Below are 19,845 nucleotides of genomic sequence, written 5' to 3' on the forward strand. Positions count from 1 at the left end.
TAGTGATTCAGCAGAACTGTCCCATGGTTGTGTCACAGGAGGTAACAGAAGACAGGCTGCTTTCGGGCTGTGGGTTGAAGCTTGCCGCTCGGCTGTTTATTTTCACCCTGCTTCGATCCCAGTAAAAGCCCTCCGTTCCCAGTACCAGAGCACCACAATGACCTAGGTGCACCCAGAGCAAGGTTTCCCCTTTGGCATCATCAGCTGAGCTCCGCTAGAGGTGAGTGATGGTACTCGTGATTTGCCAGTGCAAAGGCAGTCAAGAAACATCCCAAAGTGTTATTGGCACTTTTTCTATAAATCTGGTGACAACCTAAGTAGCATTACAGCCTATTAGCTGGCATGCAGAAGTAGCTATTAGTGCTGTGCCATTAATCGGCTAAAAGGATCCCAGACTCCACATCTTCGCCTTTCCTGCGTACTCCTAATAGGTCTCTGGTTCCTAGCTGATCTGCTCGGGCAGGTCTGCAGCTACCTGGGCACCAGCCAGGAGAAAGACGAGCTCGGAGGGGAGAGCCGGGTGGGCATGGACCGAGGGTCTGCGCCGAGAGGCAGCGACTGAAGACCCCTCCTTGGCACTGTGTGCAGGCCCGAGCTGATGCCCCAGGAGCTTTGCATCTTGCCAGGTGTTTATAATCAGGGTGTTTCATCTCTCCAGGGGTGTTATGGAGAGCCTGCAAAGGCCAGCCTTGCCCCTTGGGCTACACCTTTTGCCACCCGCAGCGTGCCCTGAGCCACATCCCGAGCTCCGCAGGGGAGAGGGACGGGCAGGACGCGTCTCCTGCCCCCTGAGGAGAAAGGGGAGAGGCTGTGGGATGCGCACACCGCCCTACAGCGGCTCTCGCGGTCCACCCTTTGGGTTTTGTGGCCACGGGGGCGTGCGAGGCGAGGCTGAGGGGGGAGCGGCGGCGCCGGGCGGCGGCCGCGGGCCCTGCGGCCCCCTCTGGCGGGCGGCGGCCGCGCTGCGCGGCGCTCGGTCCGTGTGTCGGTCTGTCTGTCCGTGTGTCGGTCTGTCTGTCGGGCCGGGGCTGCGGCAGCGGCGATGAAATTCCCCGGCTCCGTCCTGGTCTCCGTCGTCCTCTTCGTGGCCGAGACGGCGGCCGCGCTGTGCCTGAGCGGCGCGTACCGGGCGGCGGGGGACCGCATGTGGCAGTGGCTGACGCTGCTCTTCGCCCTGCTGCCCTGCGCGCTGGTGCAGCTCAGCCTGGTCTTCATCCACCGCGACGTGAGCCGCGACCGCCCGCTGGTGCTGCTGCTGCACCTCCTGCAGCTCGGGCCCCTCGTCAGGTCGGTGAGGGACCCCCCCGGCTCCTGCTCGGGGGGCGGAGGGGAGCCCCGGGGGGGGCGGAGGGCGGCGGTGCCTGCGAGCTGCCGGGGGGGGTGAGGCGCAGACCCTGCCCGGGGGCTGGGGGCAGGGGTGCTGTGGTCCTGCACAGCCCCTACGGTGCGTGTTTTGGTGCTTCTTTCCTTCCTTCTGGCTTTTTTTTTTTTTTTTTTTTTTTTTTTTTTCTCGGTGCTTTCTGCGCGTAGCTTCTGCCCGGGTGGGTGTGAGATAAGCCGTGCGATGGCTGTGTTTGTTCGCTGCCGCCTCATCCCCTGGCCGCACACCCCAAGGTTACTTCCACGAGAAGAGGGAAGGCTTGCTCGGTCTCCCCTTTAAAAGGACAGCAAAGGGTCCCAGCCTGTTGGAAATGCCGGTGACGCCCTAACCCGTCGCTTCTTTCGGGCACTGAGCTGCCCCAAATCAGCCTCGCAGAATTGTACAGCCTGAGTCCAACTGATGGAAAACATCCTTAGGGAAGAAAAAAAATTAAAAAGGCAGGTGAAAAGTTAGAGAGTTGGTGAAAACCCACGACAAAACATTGGCTGGGGGCTTTCGTTTCCAGTTTATTTAGGAATTTATTTTCATTATGGTCAAATCTTTAAAAGGCAAGAGGAATAAATGTGGTATCTGTGGAGCGGAGGTTAGGAGAAGTGTCCCCAGCTTTCTGAAACTCCCAGACAGTGTAGAAATTGAAGGTTTGTTAAGCTCCAACTGACGAGGGTGAACAGCTTGGGTGTTTCAGAACATCTTACACTTCACAAAAACAACAACATTGAATTCCTGTGTAACCCTGGCTGGTTTGTTTTTGTTAATACTTTAAAGAGATTACCCTGTTATGGCATAACAATTACTGTGTTACAGCATAACAGGTTCTTGAAGAGCTCTGGCTTTCTAAAAGTGAAGAACAAAATACTTGCACACTTTTTTTTTTTTTTTTTTTTTTTGGAAAACAGGAGTGGACCCAAAGAGAACTCTCAAAATAAAGAGGCTGTTCAGGATTTTTGCCCTTCTAAAACAGTTGCTTGAGGACAAACCCGAAATGACTGTCATGTCAAGCTGCAAGATGTGAAGAAGTAAAAAAGGACATAAACAGCAACAACAAATTAGTAATTTTTCTTTCTAATTTTCTGGAAGAGACATAGACTTCTGCTTCAACCTTAACCAAGTGCGATTTCACTTTTCCTTTCCACCTCAACAGTAAGCTTATCTGCTTACAACACAGGCCACATGTCACATAGGAAATGTTGTCTGCTGTCAGTGAACTCCCAGGCACAGTCGTTGCTGTGAAACCAGTGGGCATCTGGGAGCCCTCTCGTGTCCATGAAGGCTGCAGTGAGTGTGTGTGCACCTCCTCCAATATCTGCTACCTCAGCATTTCCAGAGAGTCTGGAGGTGTTGTGGTGTGCCTGTGCCACAGTTCCCATGGCATCGTGTAGGCAGCATGAGGAGATGCATATCAGCCTCTCTCTAGACCCGGGATAACCAAAATTATAACTATTAATTAAAAGAGGGTGGTACACATGCCACCTGAAAAACTTGCTTCCAGCAAAAGGCTGCAGGGATTCTACAAATTAAGAGGAAGTTTCAGAGAAAATGACCTCTTTGGATTCAGAGAAATGTATCTACTCGTAGGATACATTACAGGAGGGTGGGAAGGTGAAGTGATTGGTCTGAGATGGACAGTGAGGGATTTTGTTTTACTCTGCCTTGCCTTCCTTTCTGCTGCCACTAAACACTGTTGTGTGGCCAGAGAGGAAACATGTCAATTCCCAGCAAGTGTAGATCAAAGCTGGGAATGCTGAAGTGTTTTCAGCACGTGAAATATGTCACCATTCCCCGATTTGCACAGTAGGCTTTCTGTCTTGTGTGGACTGGAATGTACACAAGTGGAGGGGGATAGCTAGAAGGCAAAACATGTTGCTGTATTATCACTTCACTGTGGCTTTTACCGCTGAGAGATGAAGAGAAACAATGTCCCTGAGGCCATTTGGTCCCATCCATTTAGGCAAACCTTGATGCTCTGAATGAGAGCGCCCTGATGCTGTTAGTCATCTGCTTCCTTGTTTTAAAAAGGGCTGCTGGTTTGTTTATCCCTGTCTCTGTCCTATGTTGTTGGTTGTTTTTTTCACTTAAATATTTTTTTTTTATTCAAAACTACTTATAGTAGTTCCTAGTTCCACTAGTTCCTAGGGACTGAAGAAAAGGGGTAAAAATTGGATGATCTGTTCTGAATGATAGCCTTTTATCACTTCTATCCAAAATACACACCAGGACACACAACAGAGCCAGCTGATGTGCACAGTGAGCTCTGTTGGACCCCAAGAATTTGTATCCACAGCACAAAGCCTCATGCCATCTCCTGTGCTTGGGCCCTCGTTAGTGGGCCCAAACTTCCACACTTCCACAGCCCAGCATGTTTTTTGAGTCAAATTAGTTCAAACAGGACACAGGCAGTAGAGTTGTCACAGACTTTGTCCACTTGCAACATCAGAAGGAAATGCTAAATAGCCTGGAGCCTTAATAGCTTGGTATAATTCAATAGAGGCCGGTCTGCTTTGGCTGGCCTTAAGAAAGCCAGCATTAGCTTTTTAACCATCTCTCTTGGGTTTGTGGCACGATACAGGTTATTTAGTGTTTCTCTGGTCAGACTCGAATACTCAAACATCAGTACACTGGTTGACAGCACTTGTACATATGGGAGATGTCTACCTTTATGATCATGAAGAAATTTTTCCCCCCTTTTCTTTCCCCTAAAAATTAAGACTGAATTTTGGAGAACAGCATGGAAATATCTTGGTAGGGGAGGGAGTGTATTTAGCTTAGCAAGCCAAATGGTCTGGCCTATTTTGAATCCTGTGTGTTACAGGAGAAAAAAAAAAAAACATATTCTCTTATGAAACCTTCTTACATGCTACTGCTTTCCCCAGACACCCACACTCCACCTGTTCTCGAGGCACTCACTGGCCTGCCGCTGGAAGCACTAAAATTAGGATGCTCCCCTCTTCCTGCGGAGGTCACGTGCTGTACCTGCAGAGTACTGTTTGCCTGCCCTTCTTAATTCCTTCTCCCCCTAAGAACAGTGTCTCTATAAAGTCAGAGCAGTTTGTGGAGTAAAATTCCTAATCCCCTCTGATGGCCTGACGCAGATCTCCAGGGCATAGGCTGACAGAAACAGCTTGCAGTAGTTGGCTGAACAAGTTGACTGCAGTTTTCTGGGCACTGGGGGGAGTCCTGCAGCATTTCAGGTTGGTGCCACTTCTCATGAATGCAGTAATGCATCTGGATACTTAGAAAATGTTTGGATATTTCTCTTCTTTTCTATCTTTTCTTTCTTTCTTTTTTTTTTTTCTCAGATGAGATTATTTTACCATGCAAAATAAATTACAACACAAAAGAGGACTTAAAATGATAGCCAAGTTCAATGAGAGATTTAAGACATTTTTATTTTATTTGGAAAAGACTACAATGATGTTTTTGGCTTATTACTGGCTTCTCCTGGACCAAGGGTTGTCTCTTTGTTCTCTGTCCATTTGGACAACACCTGTAACACCAAGATAGTCTCAAGATTTCAGATACTTCAACAATTCCAATAAAACACTGGATGTGTTTTTGCTATTGTATTGCTCTGCACCTAAGGATTTGTTCGGAATGCAAATAACGCTTTGTGAAGGGTACTACAGAAGCCCCTGTTAACTTATTTACCCTTTTCTATTCTGCAAGCTATTAGTAGGTGAGGGGGGTGAAGTAAGGAACATAGATTTCCACCAGACTTGAACAGACAGGACTTGTGGTCATGAAGTTGGCTCTGTTTGCCAGATTAATTTCTCTTGTGAAAATAATAAAAAAATTGAAAGCAAATAAAATAGACCCATATATAGAATAGCAATGACTGTTTTCCCCAGATTTTATTGGGACAAGGATATACAGTATAGATTTTAAATGGGACCAGGCTTTCTTTCGTAAGGAGAAACAAAATGATGTGCGTGTATGTACCATGCAGACAGCAGCAAAGGAGAGGTAGTGGGAAGTTTGAGTCAAACTGCCAGAGGAGCAGTTGTTATGGCTGATGTTGGATATCTGTGAGCTGTAGAAAATAATAGAAGACACTGGTAGGCTGAAATGATCAGTTATTAATATTTTGGGCACCTAATTCTACAGTTTGAAATATAATACGCATTATTTTCACCATTTTAGCTTAGTAAGCCTTGTTGTGGAGAAGCATTGTCTCCTGTGGGTGGTCTCTCTTTCCTAGCAACCTGCTTTATAGTTCAGAATAGCACAGGTCTAAAAAACTCTTTTTGTTGTAGGACTACCATTGGCAGACGTGACTTTAGGAGATTCAGCTAGCTCTAAGCTTTACAACTGTTGGTGCATCTCCCTCTTTTCCAGATGGGATGAATATGCCTTAGACCCTCTTCAGGTTTGTTTTTGTTTTTGTTTTTCCTTTTTTCTTGAGCAGATGTGTTAGGTGTCCAAGATGCGATGAACAGAAAGTCAGTGCAGTTGGAAGGTAGAAAAATGAGTGAGAACAAGTCTTTGTCTGACACAGGTAAGTAGTTCTGCAGGAGTGATCAGTCTTTTTGCATGCTGCACTAAAGGAAAGGATTTTAAAAAATGGAGGCATCAGAGAAATCCATTTGTACATTTGCAATGAACTTATCTGGGTAGGCTTCTCAAATGGATGTTTGCTCTTGGAGCACTTGTTGGATGTGGGAAGCTCCATGTCTTCATTGCCTGCTCCTTCTCCATAGCACCATTATTTTGCCTGTATTTAAATCCCACGCATCCATGATTAAAAGAGGGAATGAGGTGCTTGCTCTTAACAGGCATAGGATTATTCCTCCTACAGACAGTGTGGAAGACATATATGTTGCTGCTGAATCACTCTTTGCAAGCACCATCAGGACCCTTGAAAAAGTACAGCTCATCCCTCTGCCAAGATTCGGCAGCAGAGGAGAAAGCAGCACATCTCTTTCCCACCTCTTAACTTCCAGTGTGTAGAGTAGATTTGATTTTTTTTCCTTTGAATTAATTTTAGTTCCTCCTTAGCCTGTACTACAGCTGGCATTGCTTTGCATCCTGTGTAACTCCCAAGCTGAAGGCCTTCTGCTTGACTCCGTATGAGGATCTGCTGAAGGGCCCTAAACGTCCCTGAACTGCAGGAAATGGTTTCTGCAGAACTTGGGACGTCCCACTCCTGTTCCTCCAGAGCAGGGATGAACGGTGATCAGTGGGGTCTTCTCCAGAATTCCCCATTCTGTAGAAGAGCTTGAAGCTGCTGCATGGGCTGTGGCACCAGGTGCAGTCTTGAATATATTTGTTGTGGGCCCCAGAAGGCATCATCTCCAGAGACACTCTTGTATGGGGTGGTTAGGACTTGAGAGAAGATGGGCATCACTACTGATGAAGGCTGAGTGCTTGCACATATCATTTGTATTGCTCTGTTGTACTGGTTAAAGTCTCCTCTGGCTGTAAGGTGTGCTGATCAGAACATTCATTTCACACTGTATTGGAAACGTTTCCCATCATAAAAGTGGAGCCAATATACCGTTACTTAATACCTACCTAATAAATACAAATCAAGTGCTTGCTCCAAAACCCATCTTTTTCTTGGTAGTAGGCCTTCTGACTGTAGCAAATACTGTGAATCTTATCACCTCTTTTATGGGATTACGTCAAATTTGTTGGATGGGTCCCTCAGCTATATCTGCTTTTAATCATGCACTGCAAGAGTTCAGAGGCTGATGCTGAGATCTCATTTTCCGTAATAGCTTCAGACTTGCCCTCAGCTCAGGATGAATAGGGGGTGGTGAATACTAAGCAAGACATAAATGTTCTGGGACCTCTCTTTTGGAATAAAATCAATTTGTTGTTTTCAAAATCTCTATTGGCTTCATAAGCTATTGTGCTTTATTAATTTTCCACACTTTATTTTTGGCTGTATGGATTCTTTCACATGGAACAAAGCTGGCAGGGACTGAAAAGTTTAACAAAGGGAAAATAGAAAGTCACCACTGTGAATGGAGCCTCCAGCGCACCAGGCCTTTCAGATATTTTTAGTGAGCGTGGTAGATGAAGCCTATTGAGTCAAGGATAGTACTACAGTATACTGAAACTGCTCTCCATCTATACCAGATGAAACTTGCTAGTGGTCCAGTTAGGGGGGGAAATTAACTTTTATCAGTGCTGCTTTTTAGATCAGTCTATGGACTTTCCTCTAAAAGGCCTTTAAAGGCTTTCCTCCAAAAGACTGAATTGTCAGTTCTTAGGGGGCAGTGAGGAGGAGTGGGGGAAGCTGAAAATGTAATGGAAGCTAATGGTTTCAGGCAAGCATAGGTCTATGCTTTGTAATTGTGAGATACTTTTAAATCGAAGACAAGCCTTATTTGCATATTGCAAAAGCACATTGGCCAAATTTGGCCTAGAAAAGACTCGGATTACTGCATTCCAGCAGCAGTTATCTATGGAAGCAACCGGGTAGAGATGAACCTCAGTAGGGCACTGTGGAGAGAAAGAAGACATCTGAGTCCTCATCAGAGGATGATGCCTACAAAAGAGGATGATGACATACGTGTCCAACCATGAGAAGAGCTGTGACTAGACATGGTGTCACAGGGTGCCCATGCAATTGGGGTTTCCACTCCCCTTGAAATCATCTCTCAGCTGGGAGAGAGCTTCAGTGGAAGCCATCTGTCATTAATTGTGCAGCTCACGCATCAGGTGGTTTTGTTTTTGAAGTGGCAGCGTTAGGCGTAAAAGACAAAATAGTTTTTGTCCACATTGGGTTTAGGTTTCAGAGGATTTTTTGTTTTCAGTAGCCAATACTGTTTGTCCTTTATGTTTCTACTATATATAGACTTCTCCACAGCAAGCTCTGTATCTTCAGGACCCTATGCAATGTGACAGAAATAGAGCATTTCTTTCCTCTCTCTTCCCCCTCATCTTGCAACTTCGCCTATACCTCAGCAGATAGTTGCTCGTTATTACTTCTCAGACAATGCTGACTGTTCCTTTAAGTGTTTCAGTTCCTGCTTGACACCAAAGCCCACCCTTGACACTTTCATACCACAGAACTCTCTTAAAATAGTGTCTGTAAAAATTTTGCTAGTCCAAAATTGATTGTTGGAAGGAAGTTTTAGAAACTTTCCTTTCAGAAGTCTGCCTGAGGCTGTATTATCTTCTTCAGTACTCAGGGAGCCGTATTATCCTCATTGCTGTAGCACTTGCTGATGCCAACCCCTTCATCCTTTTTCCATTCCCGCTCTAGTGTGTAGGTTATTCTCTGTGCATGGGTAGAGGTTACTTGTAATAAAACATGTTAAAACAATATGTAATTTCTGAATAAAAATGTATGTACTGGCACAACTTTTTTTTCCTTGGAAGTTAATGTGTGGCAAGTTAGAGCTACATAAACAAGAAAGTTTGGATCAGCAATGTTTTAAAATGAAGAATAACTGCAGGAACTGGAAATACTGCACCTTCTAATTTAGAATAGTTTTGCAAGACTGTTTCGTATTTCTTAAGTGTTTCAGTAAAGCTAAGCAAATGTAAGGAGTAAAGGTGCTGTTTCTGTATCTTTTTAAAACAAGCTAATATCATGAGTTGTGAGCTGCTAAACTGCTTGTTCTCATTGTTGCTGCTATTGCTTATTACTTGTATTTTTGGACCAAAGGTTTGCAAGGGTTTGGGCAAGGATTTGAGCAAGCAAGGGTTTGAGTCCAGCTGTGTTTGAGGTGCATGCACCCACTTGTACTCTGAGCTTCTCTCCAATGTCTTGAGATGTTTTGCTTAAGACAAAGGTAGGAGAAGTGGATTTATTGTTGTGTCCAATTGTTTAACAGGTGTATGGATAACACCAGAAGGCGAAAAAATCTAAAGAAACACTTTCAGCTTGGGTCCCGGGCTGGGAAACTTGTGGTGGATGAGTAGTTTAAGAACTTTAACAGGACAGCAGAGAATATGGGCAGCTTGTAGAAAAAGCTAAACCTCCAACTATGTCCAAGTATTCCTACAAGCAGCCCCAATGGTGCTCCCAGATTCTTGCCCTAACATCACATACAGGTCATGTTTTGCATGGCAAAATCTGTCCTATTGCAAATGTACCAAGAGGAGAATATGTGCAAGGTTTGCTCTGTAAACAAAAGACTTAGTGACTTTGTACAAAATGGCTTAAAATGCTAAGCAAGGGGAATCCCTATGCTGTGGTTTCATTTGTTCCTGTTATTCTATTTACTGATTTGCTTGTAGGTGTGTGGAAGTCTTTTACATTTACTTCCATGCCGGCAGAGTCGAAGAGCCGTATGTCAGCATCACGAAGAAGAGGCAGATGCCCAAGGATGGGTACTCAGAAGAAGTTGAGAAGGAAGTGGGCCAGGCTGAAGGCAAGCTGTGTACGCACAGGTCTGCATTCAGCAGGGCCTCTGTGATCCAGGCATTCCTCGGCTCAGCTCCCCAGCTCACGCTCCAGCTCTACATCTGTGTCCTGCAGCAGGAGATAACGGCTGCCAGAAGTAGGTAGAGCTGTTGTCATTGCTTCCGTAATTTGGTGGGAGGGAGAGGAGGAGGGTCAGCAGTCAGGAGTAGCAGCCTCTGACAAGAGCTGTACACATTGCAAATGGTTTCATCTGGTAGCTTTTGACAGTGGTGTTGCTGACAAAGTTTATGTCATCATGTTTTAGACTAACGTTTGCTTTAGCGTACTTTGGTTGCTGTAGAAGCATTAATTTGATAAGTGGCCCTTATGGCATGAGAGGGAGGCAGCTGGAGGGACTGAGCTGTCTTCATGAAGAGAAAAAAACCACACAACTCCTATTGGCTTCTGAGCAAACTTTCTAGAAAATTCCTTGGGGTACAATGCAGAGCATATTTTGTCACAATACATTATGAAAGGTGTACTTTCAGGAATGCAGTGTGACTGAGGCCACAAACTGTTTTTACTTGTGCCAGCATCTGAATTTGGAATCAAAAGGCATAACTTAGTATGCAAATGTTACCATCTCATCTCTGGACCCAAGCTGTTAAGTCTTCACCACGCAATGCTGCACTACATGGACTTACCAGGACACATCTCTCTTACCATGGGACTCTTCACATCTTGCTCCATGATATGATCCAGCTCTGTGAAAATACAATCTTGATTTGGTGGCTGGTTGCTAATAGAAGAACCTGCACCATGTGGTGGTAGGACAACTGGCTTTTTGATGTTAGAAAGGCCTTTTACACCTGTGAGAACTTTCAGGATTTCCCCTGAAATACAAAATGGCTCTTGTAGCTACGACACCTTGAGAGGCCACAGGTCTTCTGAAGGCCTTGTTTGTTTTGAAGAAGCCTTTATAGTAATGTCAGGGTTTTCCTCACAACTCAGGGAATGGAAAAAAAAAGCATGCTGAAGGGTTAGTCAGCATAAAGAAATATTACAACAGGTGAAGGTCTTCATACAAAAGTACTTGTTTAATGTTATAGCAGTTGATACTTGAAAGACATTGCTCCTGAGTTTCTGAGTACTTCACAGATAAAGTAGGTTCTTCAAATAACCACAAAATCTGTGATTTGGGATAAGGACGAAGCAGTTGAATTCTTTGCTGAGCAGTGTAATTAGCACAGTTTCCAAGCACTTTGCTGGAGATGACATTTGTTTAAGAAAGGTCACCTTTTTATTGTATTTCTTCTATTACTAGTGTTGACCTTATTGGTCGCGATTGCCAAGGAGAAGCCCTGAGTCCAGATCATTAGAAAAATGCATATTTAATAATGATTTGTAACTCCTTATTACTTGTGACTTTTATTTGTCACTGCCAAGGTAAATTCTTTCTCACAGACTGATGAGTGGATGAAGTGAAGGTGAAGTTAAACAACCAGAGCTAAGGTGGCTCACCAGGGAGTTCAGTGAATATGTATGAATAGAAAGAGAGGGCAATACACCACCAGCAAATGCAGTATTTACCTCGTGTCTCCCAGGAGCTACCTGTATAGCAGGTCCTGTGTTATTGTAAAATACAAAAATCAAAAAGAAAAAAATATATATATATTTTCTCAATCCATGATCTAGAACAATGGCAGTGTCCATAAGAACTCATTCACCAGAAAAATGAGTTCTGATGAAGTCTTGGGAAGAACTTGAGAGTTCTGGTGGACAAAAAGCTCAAAATGAGCCAGTAGTGCATTCTTGCAGCCCAGAAGGCCAACTGCGTCCTGGGCTGCATCAACAGACGAGTGGCCAGCAGGACGAGGAAGTTGATTGTGCCCCTCTGCTCTGTCCTTGTGAGGCTCCACTTGGAGTGCTGCATCCAGGTCTGGGGCCCCCAGCACCAGAAGAATGTGGGGCTGTTAGAGCGGGTCCAGAGGAGGGCCATGAAGGTGATCAGGGGGCTGGAGCACCTCTCCTGTGAAGAAAGGCTGAGAGAGTCAGCAACATTCAGCCTGAAAAAGAAAAGGACCTCACTGCATCCTTTCAATACGTAAAAGGGGCTTATAAAAAAGATAGCAGTTTTTTATTTGGTAGATAATCATAGGACAAGGGGTAATGGTTTTAAACTAAAAGAGGAGATATTTAGATTGGAGATTAGGAGTAAATTCTTCACTAAGAGAGTGGTGAGGAACTGGAACAGGTTGCCCAGAGAAGCTGTGGATGCCCCATCCCTGGAGGTGTTCAAGACCATGGGACCCTGGGAAACTTGATCTAGTGCGTGGCATCCCTGTCCATGGCAGGGGGGCTGGAATTAGATGATCTTTAAGGTTCCTTCCAACCCAAACCATTTTATGATTCAATGAAAAATTAAGTCATAACCACATCTGTTTGTATCTTAAGTCATAACCACTTCTGTTTGTATCTTACCTTCTGAAGTTTTGAGACTTTCTATGCTCTTCAGCCAGCTTATTTCAGCAGTAATATCTTTCGTCCAGCAGTGTCATTCAGCCTACACAGCAAGCAGGAATGATACATACCACAGTATCAGCTTGTTGTTTGTAATGTGTACATGGGGATTCTTATGTACAGAGACATGACTTCAGCCTTTTGGATCTCGTGGCATTATCAAAGTAATCAGCAGCCAGTCCAGCTCTTCTTCCACACTTCAGATGTCTTCAACTTCCCTGTTTTTTTGACATACTCCTTTACATCTGTCCATGTTATAACTGTTATACTTTTCTTCTTGTCTTCTGATTTCGATATTTTTTTGTCTTCTCATCAGTCTATATTTTTCTGGATCCCTGCATTACCTTGTCTGTTATTCTGTGTAGATTCTGCTTGATCAGTGGTAATAAGGACACTAACATCCATGAATCTAAAACTGTTTACCATCGTGTCACCTCCCACTCCTGACAACTCAGGAGACTTGGCAGTGCTAGGTTGGACTTGATGATCTTGGAGGTTTTTTCCAACTTAAGAGATTCTATGATTCTGTAATATGGTTTGTCCCTTTTAGATCTGTTTGAAACTCATTACTACTTCCAGTATTGAAAGTTCTGAAAGCTCCTTCCAGTTTTGAAAGGAATGTGCAACCTTGACTAATCCTTTGTTAACCAGAGCTGTGCCATGTTGTGTCTTTCTTGTGTAGTTCATGGCATTAATGAATTTCCCTGTATGTTTTATTCTGGATGATCAGATTCTTGCCAGTGTCTGTCATTATCTAAAATTATCATTTCACTGTCTGCCAAGAGCATAAGATGTGGAGGAGTAAAAAGTTGCAAAAGCAGAATAAAGCCCTCCACGGGCTGCAGCACTGGCCCGGGGCCTGCTCCTGTGGGGGTTCTCCATGGGCTGCAGCCTCCTCCAGGCCACATCCACCTGCTCCACGGGGGTCCTCCACGGGCTGCAGCATGGAGATCTGCTCCATGTGGGACCCATGGGCTGCAGGGGGACAGCCTGCTCCACCAGGGGCCTCTCCCTGCACAGGCCACAGGGGAACTGCTGCTGTCTGCCTGGAGCACCTCCTGCTCTCCTGCTGCATTCACCTGGGGGGCTGCAGGGCTGGGTCTCACTCCTGTCTCCCAGTTGCTGTGGTGCAGCAGGTTTTTTTGCTTGTTTGTTTGTTTGTTTGTTTTTCCTTTCTTAAATCTGTTCTCACAGAGGCACAGACAACATCATCTGTTGGCCTGGCTCTGTGACTCCAGTGGTGAGTCCCTTTGGAGGCAGCTGGAGCTGGCCCTTTTCTGACATGGGGCAGCTGTTGGGCTCTTCTCACAGAGGCCACCCCTGCAGCTGCCTGATACCAAAACCTTGCCATGTAAATCCAATACAATCTCTCTTTTGCATTTTGGCTTCAGTTTGTACTAAATGCTACCGCATCTGTCACTATCATGCATTGTGTTAGAGCCAACTGAAATATTGCATTTAAGGAATGGCTGACATCAGGCTAGTGACTGCTTACACAGTGCTGGGCAGCCAACAGGACTGCTTTGCTTAGGTAATACCACCTGGTGAAGCTCAAAGCCAGGAGGTGCTGAAAAGACCTGAGTTATTTTAAATGACAAAAATAGCTGGCTGGAGGTGGAATGATTGCATGACTTGGCCTACTATCCTTGAAAAAAGGCCAGTTTTCAGCATGCAGTATCAAATGTGAAAGATCTGTTTCCTTTGTAAGTTTAAAGGTGTTTTTTTTTTTTTTTTTCTAATTTCTATTAGCAGCAGTAAAGTCGTTTACAGACATGAAATAATCCCAAAAAGGGGATTTCCTGCCATTTAAATATAAAATCATTCTGCTGAAAAAGATGCATTTTTTCCATTAAAAGCTGTAGCAGTGACAAAACCAAAAAGTAAAACAGTGCCTACCTGAATGATTCTGGGACTGTGCAACTCTGATCTGTGAGAAAAGTATAGTTTTCTATGAGTAGGAAGGAAGAACAGAAATGCCACCACCTTCATAAGAACTGCTAAAGGATTTTAAACTCTCCAAAGGAAGATACTTTTCTTTATCGTGAGCAGGCAACGAGGTGACAGTTCATAAGGGAAAGCAACAATAACATCAGCTTTCCACATTTCTGCATATGGTTGATTAAAACCATCTTTATCACAGACTTAGAAGTGATGTTTGAACTGGTAGTCTGGTGGCAGTACTGAGCTTTTGGAAAAGCGGCTGAACTGGATTACAGTACTAAACCAGAGTCAGCATGAATGTAGTTCCTATCAGTGGAGCAGTGCTACTTTTGAAGGTTTGAGTTATTAAGGCAAGGTTGAGATTAACTGACAATCCCTAAAATGGAATCAGAAGCAGAAGATAAGCTTGAGTTCCAGGATAGAAGCACTCTTTCTCCAGTGGATTTGTTTGTGTATGTGGTTTACTTGCTCTGTGTGCTTTTATTTTTTAAATTCTGAGAGCATCATTTTGCTTAATTAGCTCATTGAAGTTATCTGTTCTCTCACAGTTCTAGACTCAACACAAAAGTACAGGAAAAGGTTTTGAAAGGAACCACAGGAGTGACTTTGGAAAGAACCACATTGGTATTATTGACTCTATTCACTTGCTCTTCCTTATTTAGACAATGCTTTCTAATGTTTAAAAAAACTCAGATCAAGTGTAGGGATGTAGGAAAGATATTTAAAAATGCACAATAAAAATTTAAATGTGAAACAAGAAAATAACTATTTTCAAAGGATATATGCAACATGAAACTGGCACATACAAAATTAATGTGCCATTAAAATGGCATTTTTTTTCCAATTTACTGAGTATTCAAAATTCAGTATTCCAGTTTACTGAGCTATTCAAAATTTAGATATAAAGAATTATTTCTTTTCCAAAGTAATTCAGAAGCAGTTGAGGGAGAGAGTTTAGCTAAAAGGATAGAGAATAACTTGTGAGAAATTTATTAGAGATCCTAAAATACACTTGTTTCTTTCAAAGTCATGCTCAGAAATTAGCAACTTTCATTAGAAAAACATGATAGTCGTGGTTAAATAGCTATAGCAAAGTAGGCAATCCAGTTCATGTATTGGATAATGACATGAACTAATTGAAGGCTGCAACAATAACTAGCAGCTAAGCATTACAAAAGTAATTGACGTAATCAAGAATTGCCAACTCTGTTTATCTGATTCTATCTGGTGTAATATAATGCTCTGTAGCATGACCAGTTAGCTTGGTTAGTTTAATTCACACAATTGAAAATAAATAAATAAATAAATAAATAAATAAATAAATAAATAAATAAACATTTTTTTAACTGTACTTAACTGACTTAAATTGGAAATGATCCTTGCATGGAAACAATGCAGATTGAAAGTAAAAGTATTGCATGGGGTTGCCTGAAATTAGTTCCCTGTATCAGCTGTTCAGCATGTTGGTAAAAATTGTGTAGAAGCTATGCACAAAAGAGTGCACTCTTGAACACTAGGATGCTTTTGTGTTTATTCTGTGATGTCCAGGGCTCTTATGCATCCATACCTTCTTAGGTCATAACTTTCTCCTACTTTGTTCCCAATCTCAGTGCACTTGTTAATTCAGTACTGTATTTTGCACATCTCCTACCTGGCAGTTAACGGAGTGCTGTAGCCCAGAGGTTGTGCATTGCTGCATCTTGATTGTTATGGGGCAGTTCAGAATTCTGTCCTCTGCTTCTCTTCATTCTCGTTGGCAAGAATCAGCTGTTAAATGTGCCTGAGGACTCTCAAAACAGCAGGGTGAGCCTTCATGTGACAAGTTAGAAGTCCTTCCTGCAGAGCCAGAAAGCTTGGCCCTTCTGCTTCTGGAGTAGAAGCCAGATAAAAGCCAGTCCCTGCCTCTACTTCCTACAGAACATTAATAGAGGGAAACCTTCATGTGAGGGATACTGGGTAGATGGGAGATACTGAGAGTTGATCTAAATGTTAAGACATTTTTAAAATAAATATTTTTAAATGCATGATATAGATAGCTGCATAAGGAAAATACATGTATAGGAAATCACAATATAGATACGTGAGCAAGTATTTGTCTACAAAGGCCAAAAAAAAAAAAAAAAAAAAAGGTACAGATGCTTTTGGGTTTAAACTGCTTTGACTTTCAGTTTTGAGCTCTATGCCATAACCCTTCTGTGAGCTTAGACAATTTGCTTCAACATAAAACATCAAAAGCACTGTGGTGTCTGTGTGCCCAACTAACTCCAAAGTTTTCGGTTCTGTGGCTCAGTCATTCGTCTGTACAGAGGGTGAGTAGGACCCCAGGGCCTTAGGGAGGACTGTGAGAGTACTGCTTGAGAGCAACTTGCATACTCTTACAACTGAGCTGTGTAATCACCAAGGACAATACATGCACAAACAGTCCTGGGCAGGTGGTGGGGAGACACCTGTGATTTTTTTTCACTGCCTTTTCTCTTTCTGTCTACTTGGAAATGTAACAAATGGGAACAAAAACAGACACAGGGTTAGAGTAAGAACCCAGAAGTGGATACAAAGAATGGATTTTTTGGTTTTATACTCTGCTGGGAATCCCTAGAAGTGCTGTGAAAACAACTAGTTGCAGCTTTGTATTACTCTGATGCAATGTCTTCTGTGAAGATGACGGTTCTGATTTGTCTTTTCTCTTTGTAGGTGTTTTTATGGTCCTTTCTCTCCTGTCAATTGTATATGGCGCCTTACGCTGCAACATCCTGGCTATTAAGATTAAGTATGATGATTATGATATCAGTGTGAAACCAGCTGCCTACCTCTGCATATTCATGTGGAGAAGCTTTGAAATTGCTACACGGGTTACAGTGCTGGTCCTTTTCAGCTCAGTCCTTCAGATCTGGACTCTCCCCGTTGTGCTAGTGAATTTCTTTGTTTTTTTCTTTTACCCGTGGATTCTCTTCTGGCAAAGCAAATCCCCATTTCCTGAGAACATAGAGAAGGCATTGAGCAGGGTCGGCACCACCATTGTCTTGTGCCTTCTCACCTTCTTGTACGCAGGCATTAACATGTTCTGCTGGTCGGCAGTGCAGGTGAAGCTCAATGATCCTGACTTAATTAACAAGTCCCAAAACTGGTATCGTCTGACTGTGTATTATATGCTGCGATTCATTGAGAATGCATTCCTACTGCTGATGTGGTACATCTATAAAACTGATATCTACTTGTACGTCTGTGCCCCGTTGTTGGTCTTGCAGCTCCTGATAGGTTACTGCATGGCAATCCTCTTCATGTTGGTGTTCTACCAGTTCTGTCACCCGTGCAAAAAACTCTTTTCATCCAGCATTACTGAAGGTTTGCTCTCCTGTTTCAAGTTCCTCTGCTTTGTCTGCAAGCCTCCCAAGTCCACCAGAGTAACAGACAAGGCAGAGTTGAAATCATCTGAAAATGCTGATGGATCACAGAGCAGTAACAAGACAACAGATTCTCAAAATGGGAATCGTCATCAAAGTGTTTCTTCCAATGCCTAGTGTAACTGGAAACAAGTATGTGCCTTGGGAAGGTTGCAGGTCACCTGCTGGGAATGTTGGGCATCTTGGATATTGTGTCTTGTGGGTGGGTTTTCTTTCTTGCAGGTGAACACCGCATGCAGACTGACAAGCCTACCTTTATGGAAAACATTGTTTATGGGTATGTGTACCTGTGCGTGATTATGTAGAATGTAGAAAGCAGTCACTGTTTGCAGACTTCTGTTTCAGATTCTTTTTGACATGGTTTTATTATCATGTGCTCAATTTGAAATCGTTATAGAAGACATCCTTCAAAAACTAGCCTGATTCTCATCTTACTCAGGAAATCTGAGAATGGAAGGAAATGCATTTTATTTCAGATAGGATGTCATTAAGGCATGCCGCCCTAGCATGGAAACAGAGTATAGTCTTTGACTATATATTGACTGTAGCTGTGGTCTGCTTTCCTCAGATGGCAGACTTTTTTTACACTCTAATCAATGTCATAAAATAATTCTTCTCTCTGTGGCATAAGAATTTGACTTCTACATTGCACAGGAGCCTAGGTTGCCAAGAAACAGCTAATTAGACAGCACTAATACTGAAATGTGACTGTTACTGAAAATGGACAGAGGGGTTATTGGCTTACGCACTGTTTTACTCTTCATATTTGCTGCTTGTTAGTAAGGGAATTAAATTTAACACATTAATTGTAATGTTCTGAATAGCTCACTGTTCTGATATAATCATTTAAATAATACTTTATTATTTGTGTTAGGGTGGGGTTCGCTTTACATGACTTGAAATATCTAGAAGCTGGGTGGATTGTATGAACTAGTCAGGTACGTGCTCTACAGGGAGCATCTCCAGTGAGTGATTCAGCGCATCATAAATGTTGTCTTGGGTGACACGGATCATTTCTGGAGACCTATTTCTCAGTGTTAACCAGATGTCTTGACCACTAGTCTTGACCATGTCTCCATTTTAGATGGCTAGAATTAGTAGGGACAAGTGCTACTGTGTTTGTCAGCAGTTTGATAGTACACCAAGCAGGCAACTCAGTAACTTGTTAAATGGAGACAGAAAAGACTGAGTCCTTTTTGAGGCTGTGATGTATTATGCCTAGGTTGATATCAGTACTGCAAAAACCTCAGGCTTCTTATACCTCAGAATTACCACAGGCTTGAAATCTGAAAGAAAATTGAAGTTGTTGACTTTTTCTTCAATGCACTATATCACCACCACAAATAAAGTGTTTCTGTATTTTGCAAATCACTGGGAAAACTTTAGCAGGTGGACAGGTAAGAAGTACAATTTAGTAAAATACACAAAAACAACTGCATTTTAAAAAAATAAGTGAAAGCTTTTTGCACTTTGATGGCTTAGCACCTTGGGTTTCTTCTGTGCATGACGTATTGTGGCTGCTAGTGGAAAAAAAAAAACAACAATTCATGATTCAAAGTACCTTCTGGTGTCCTCAGCTTAACTTCCATCCTACTTTATGGAAGATGAGAAGTTCTTCAGTAGGGATGATATCAACACTGTTTTATTAGAAATGTCTCAAGTTGGGGTCTGAGGTCATTTGTAATGAGATATCACATGCAGCACTGCACAGAGCTAAGCTGTTTTTATTTTTTATTTTTTCCTTTACTGCACTGTGAATGAATGTCTTCCTACTTCAGTTTTATAATGGAGTTATGTTTTTCATTTTGCTCGACGTGTGTATGTGTGTGGTATGTGTATGTAGATCTCATTAAATTATTGGTGGGTGGTAATAGGAGTTTTTGACATGAGCTTACTATGGGAATGTACTTGATATATTTGGGGAAGACACCCAAAACCAACATCTCTAACTTCTCTCTCTGAGTAGCATTAGAATAGTGAAGTGATTCCTTGAAGACAATACAGTATTTCTCTGTACTTCTGTACGTAAAGGTACAGTATATATTTGCTTGCACTTTTCTAGATATAGAAGAGTATTTCTGTTTTGTTTTGTTTTGTTTTTTTAATGGTGAGTTAAAGAAGCAAGTGAGAATGTGACCCCTTGATTCCAAACCTTCATAGTTCAGCACATGGGGACAATTTTTCAGGTATTCTTAGAACTGAATATCTAACTTCATAGTCGGACAGTCATTGATGATCAGGGAATTAAAGTCATTGCCTAACTACATATGCACCCAGGTGAGAAATTTTAGTCTTTGAGAACAAAG

General features: G+C 43.0%; 1 protein-coding gene across 2 annotated transcripts; it reads left to right on the top strand.

Annotated features, from left to right (window-relative positions):
- Positions 1-930: 930 nt before the first annotated feature.
- XK (X-linked Kx blood group antigen, Kell and VPS13A binding protein) lies at positions 931-19,156 on the top strand. Of its 2 annotated transcripts, XM_084515765.1 has the most exons (4): positions 931-1,287; positions 9,572-9,834; positions 16,830-17,671; positions 17,762-19,156. In XM_084515765.1, exons 1-3 carry the CDS (start codon positions 1,043-1,045, stop codon positions 17,654-17,656), a joined length of 1,335 nt encoding a protein of 444 aa, XP_084371891.1. In that variant the 5' UTR covers positions 931-1,042; the 3' UTR covers positions 17,657-17,671; positions 17,762-19,156. The 2 variants fall into 2 exon arrangements, with proteins under 2 accessions (XP_084371891.1, XP_084371890.1); XM_084515764.1 differs by having other exon boundaries at positions 16,830-19,156.
- The last annotated feature ends 689 nt before the right edge of the window (positions 19,157-19,845 follow it).

The sequence above is a fragment of the Aythya ferina genome (genome assembly GCF_964211825.1).
Source record: "Aythya ferina genome assembly, chromosome: 1".
NCBI lineage: Eukaryota > Metazoa > Chordata > Aves > Anseriformes > Anatidae > Aythya > Aythya ferina.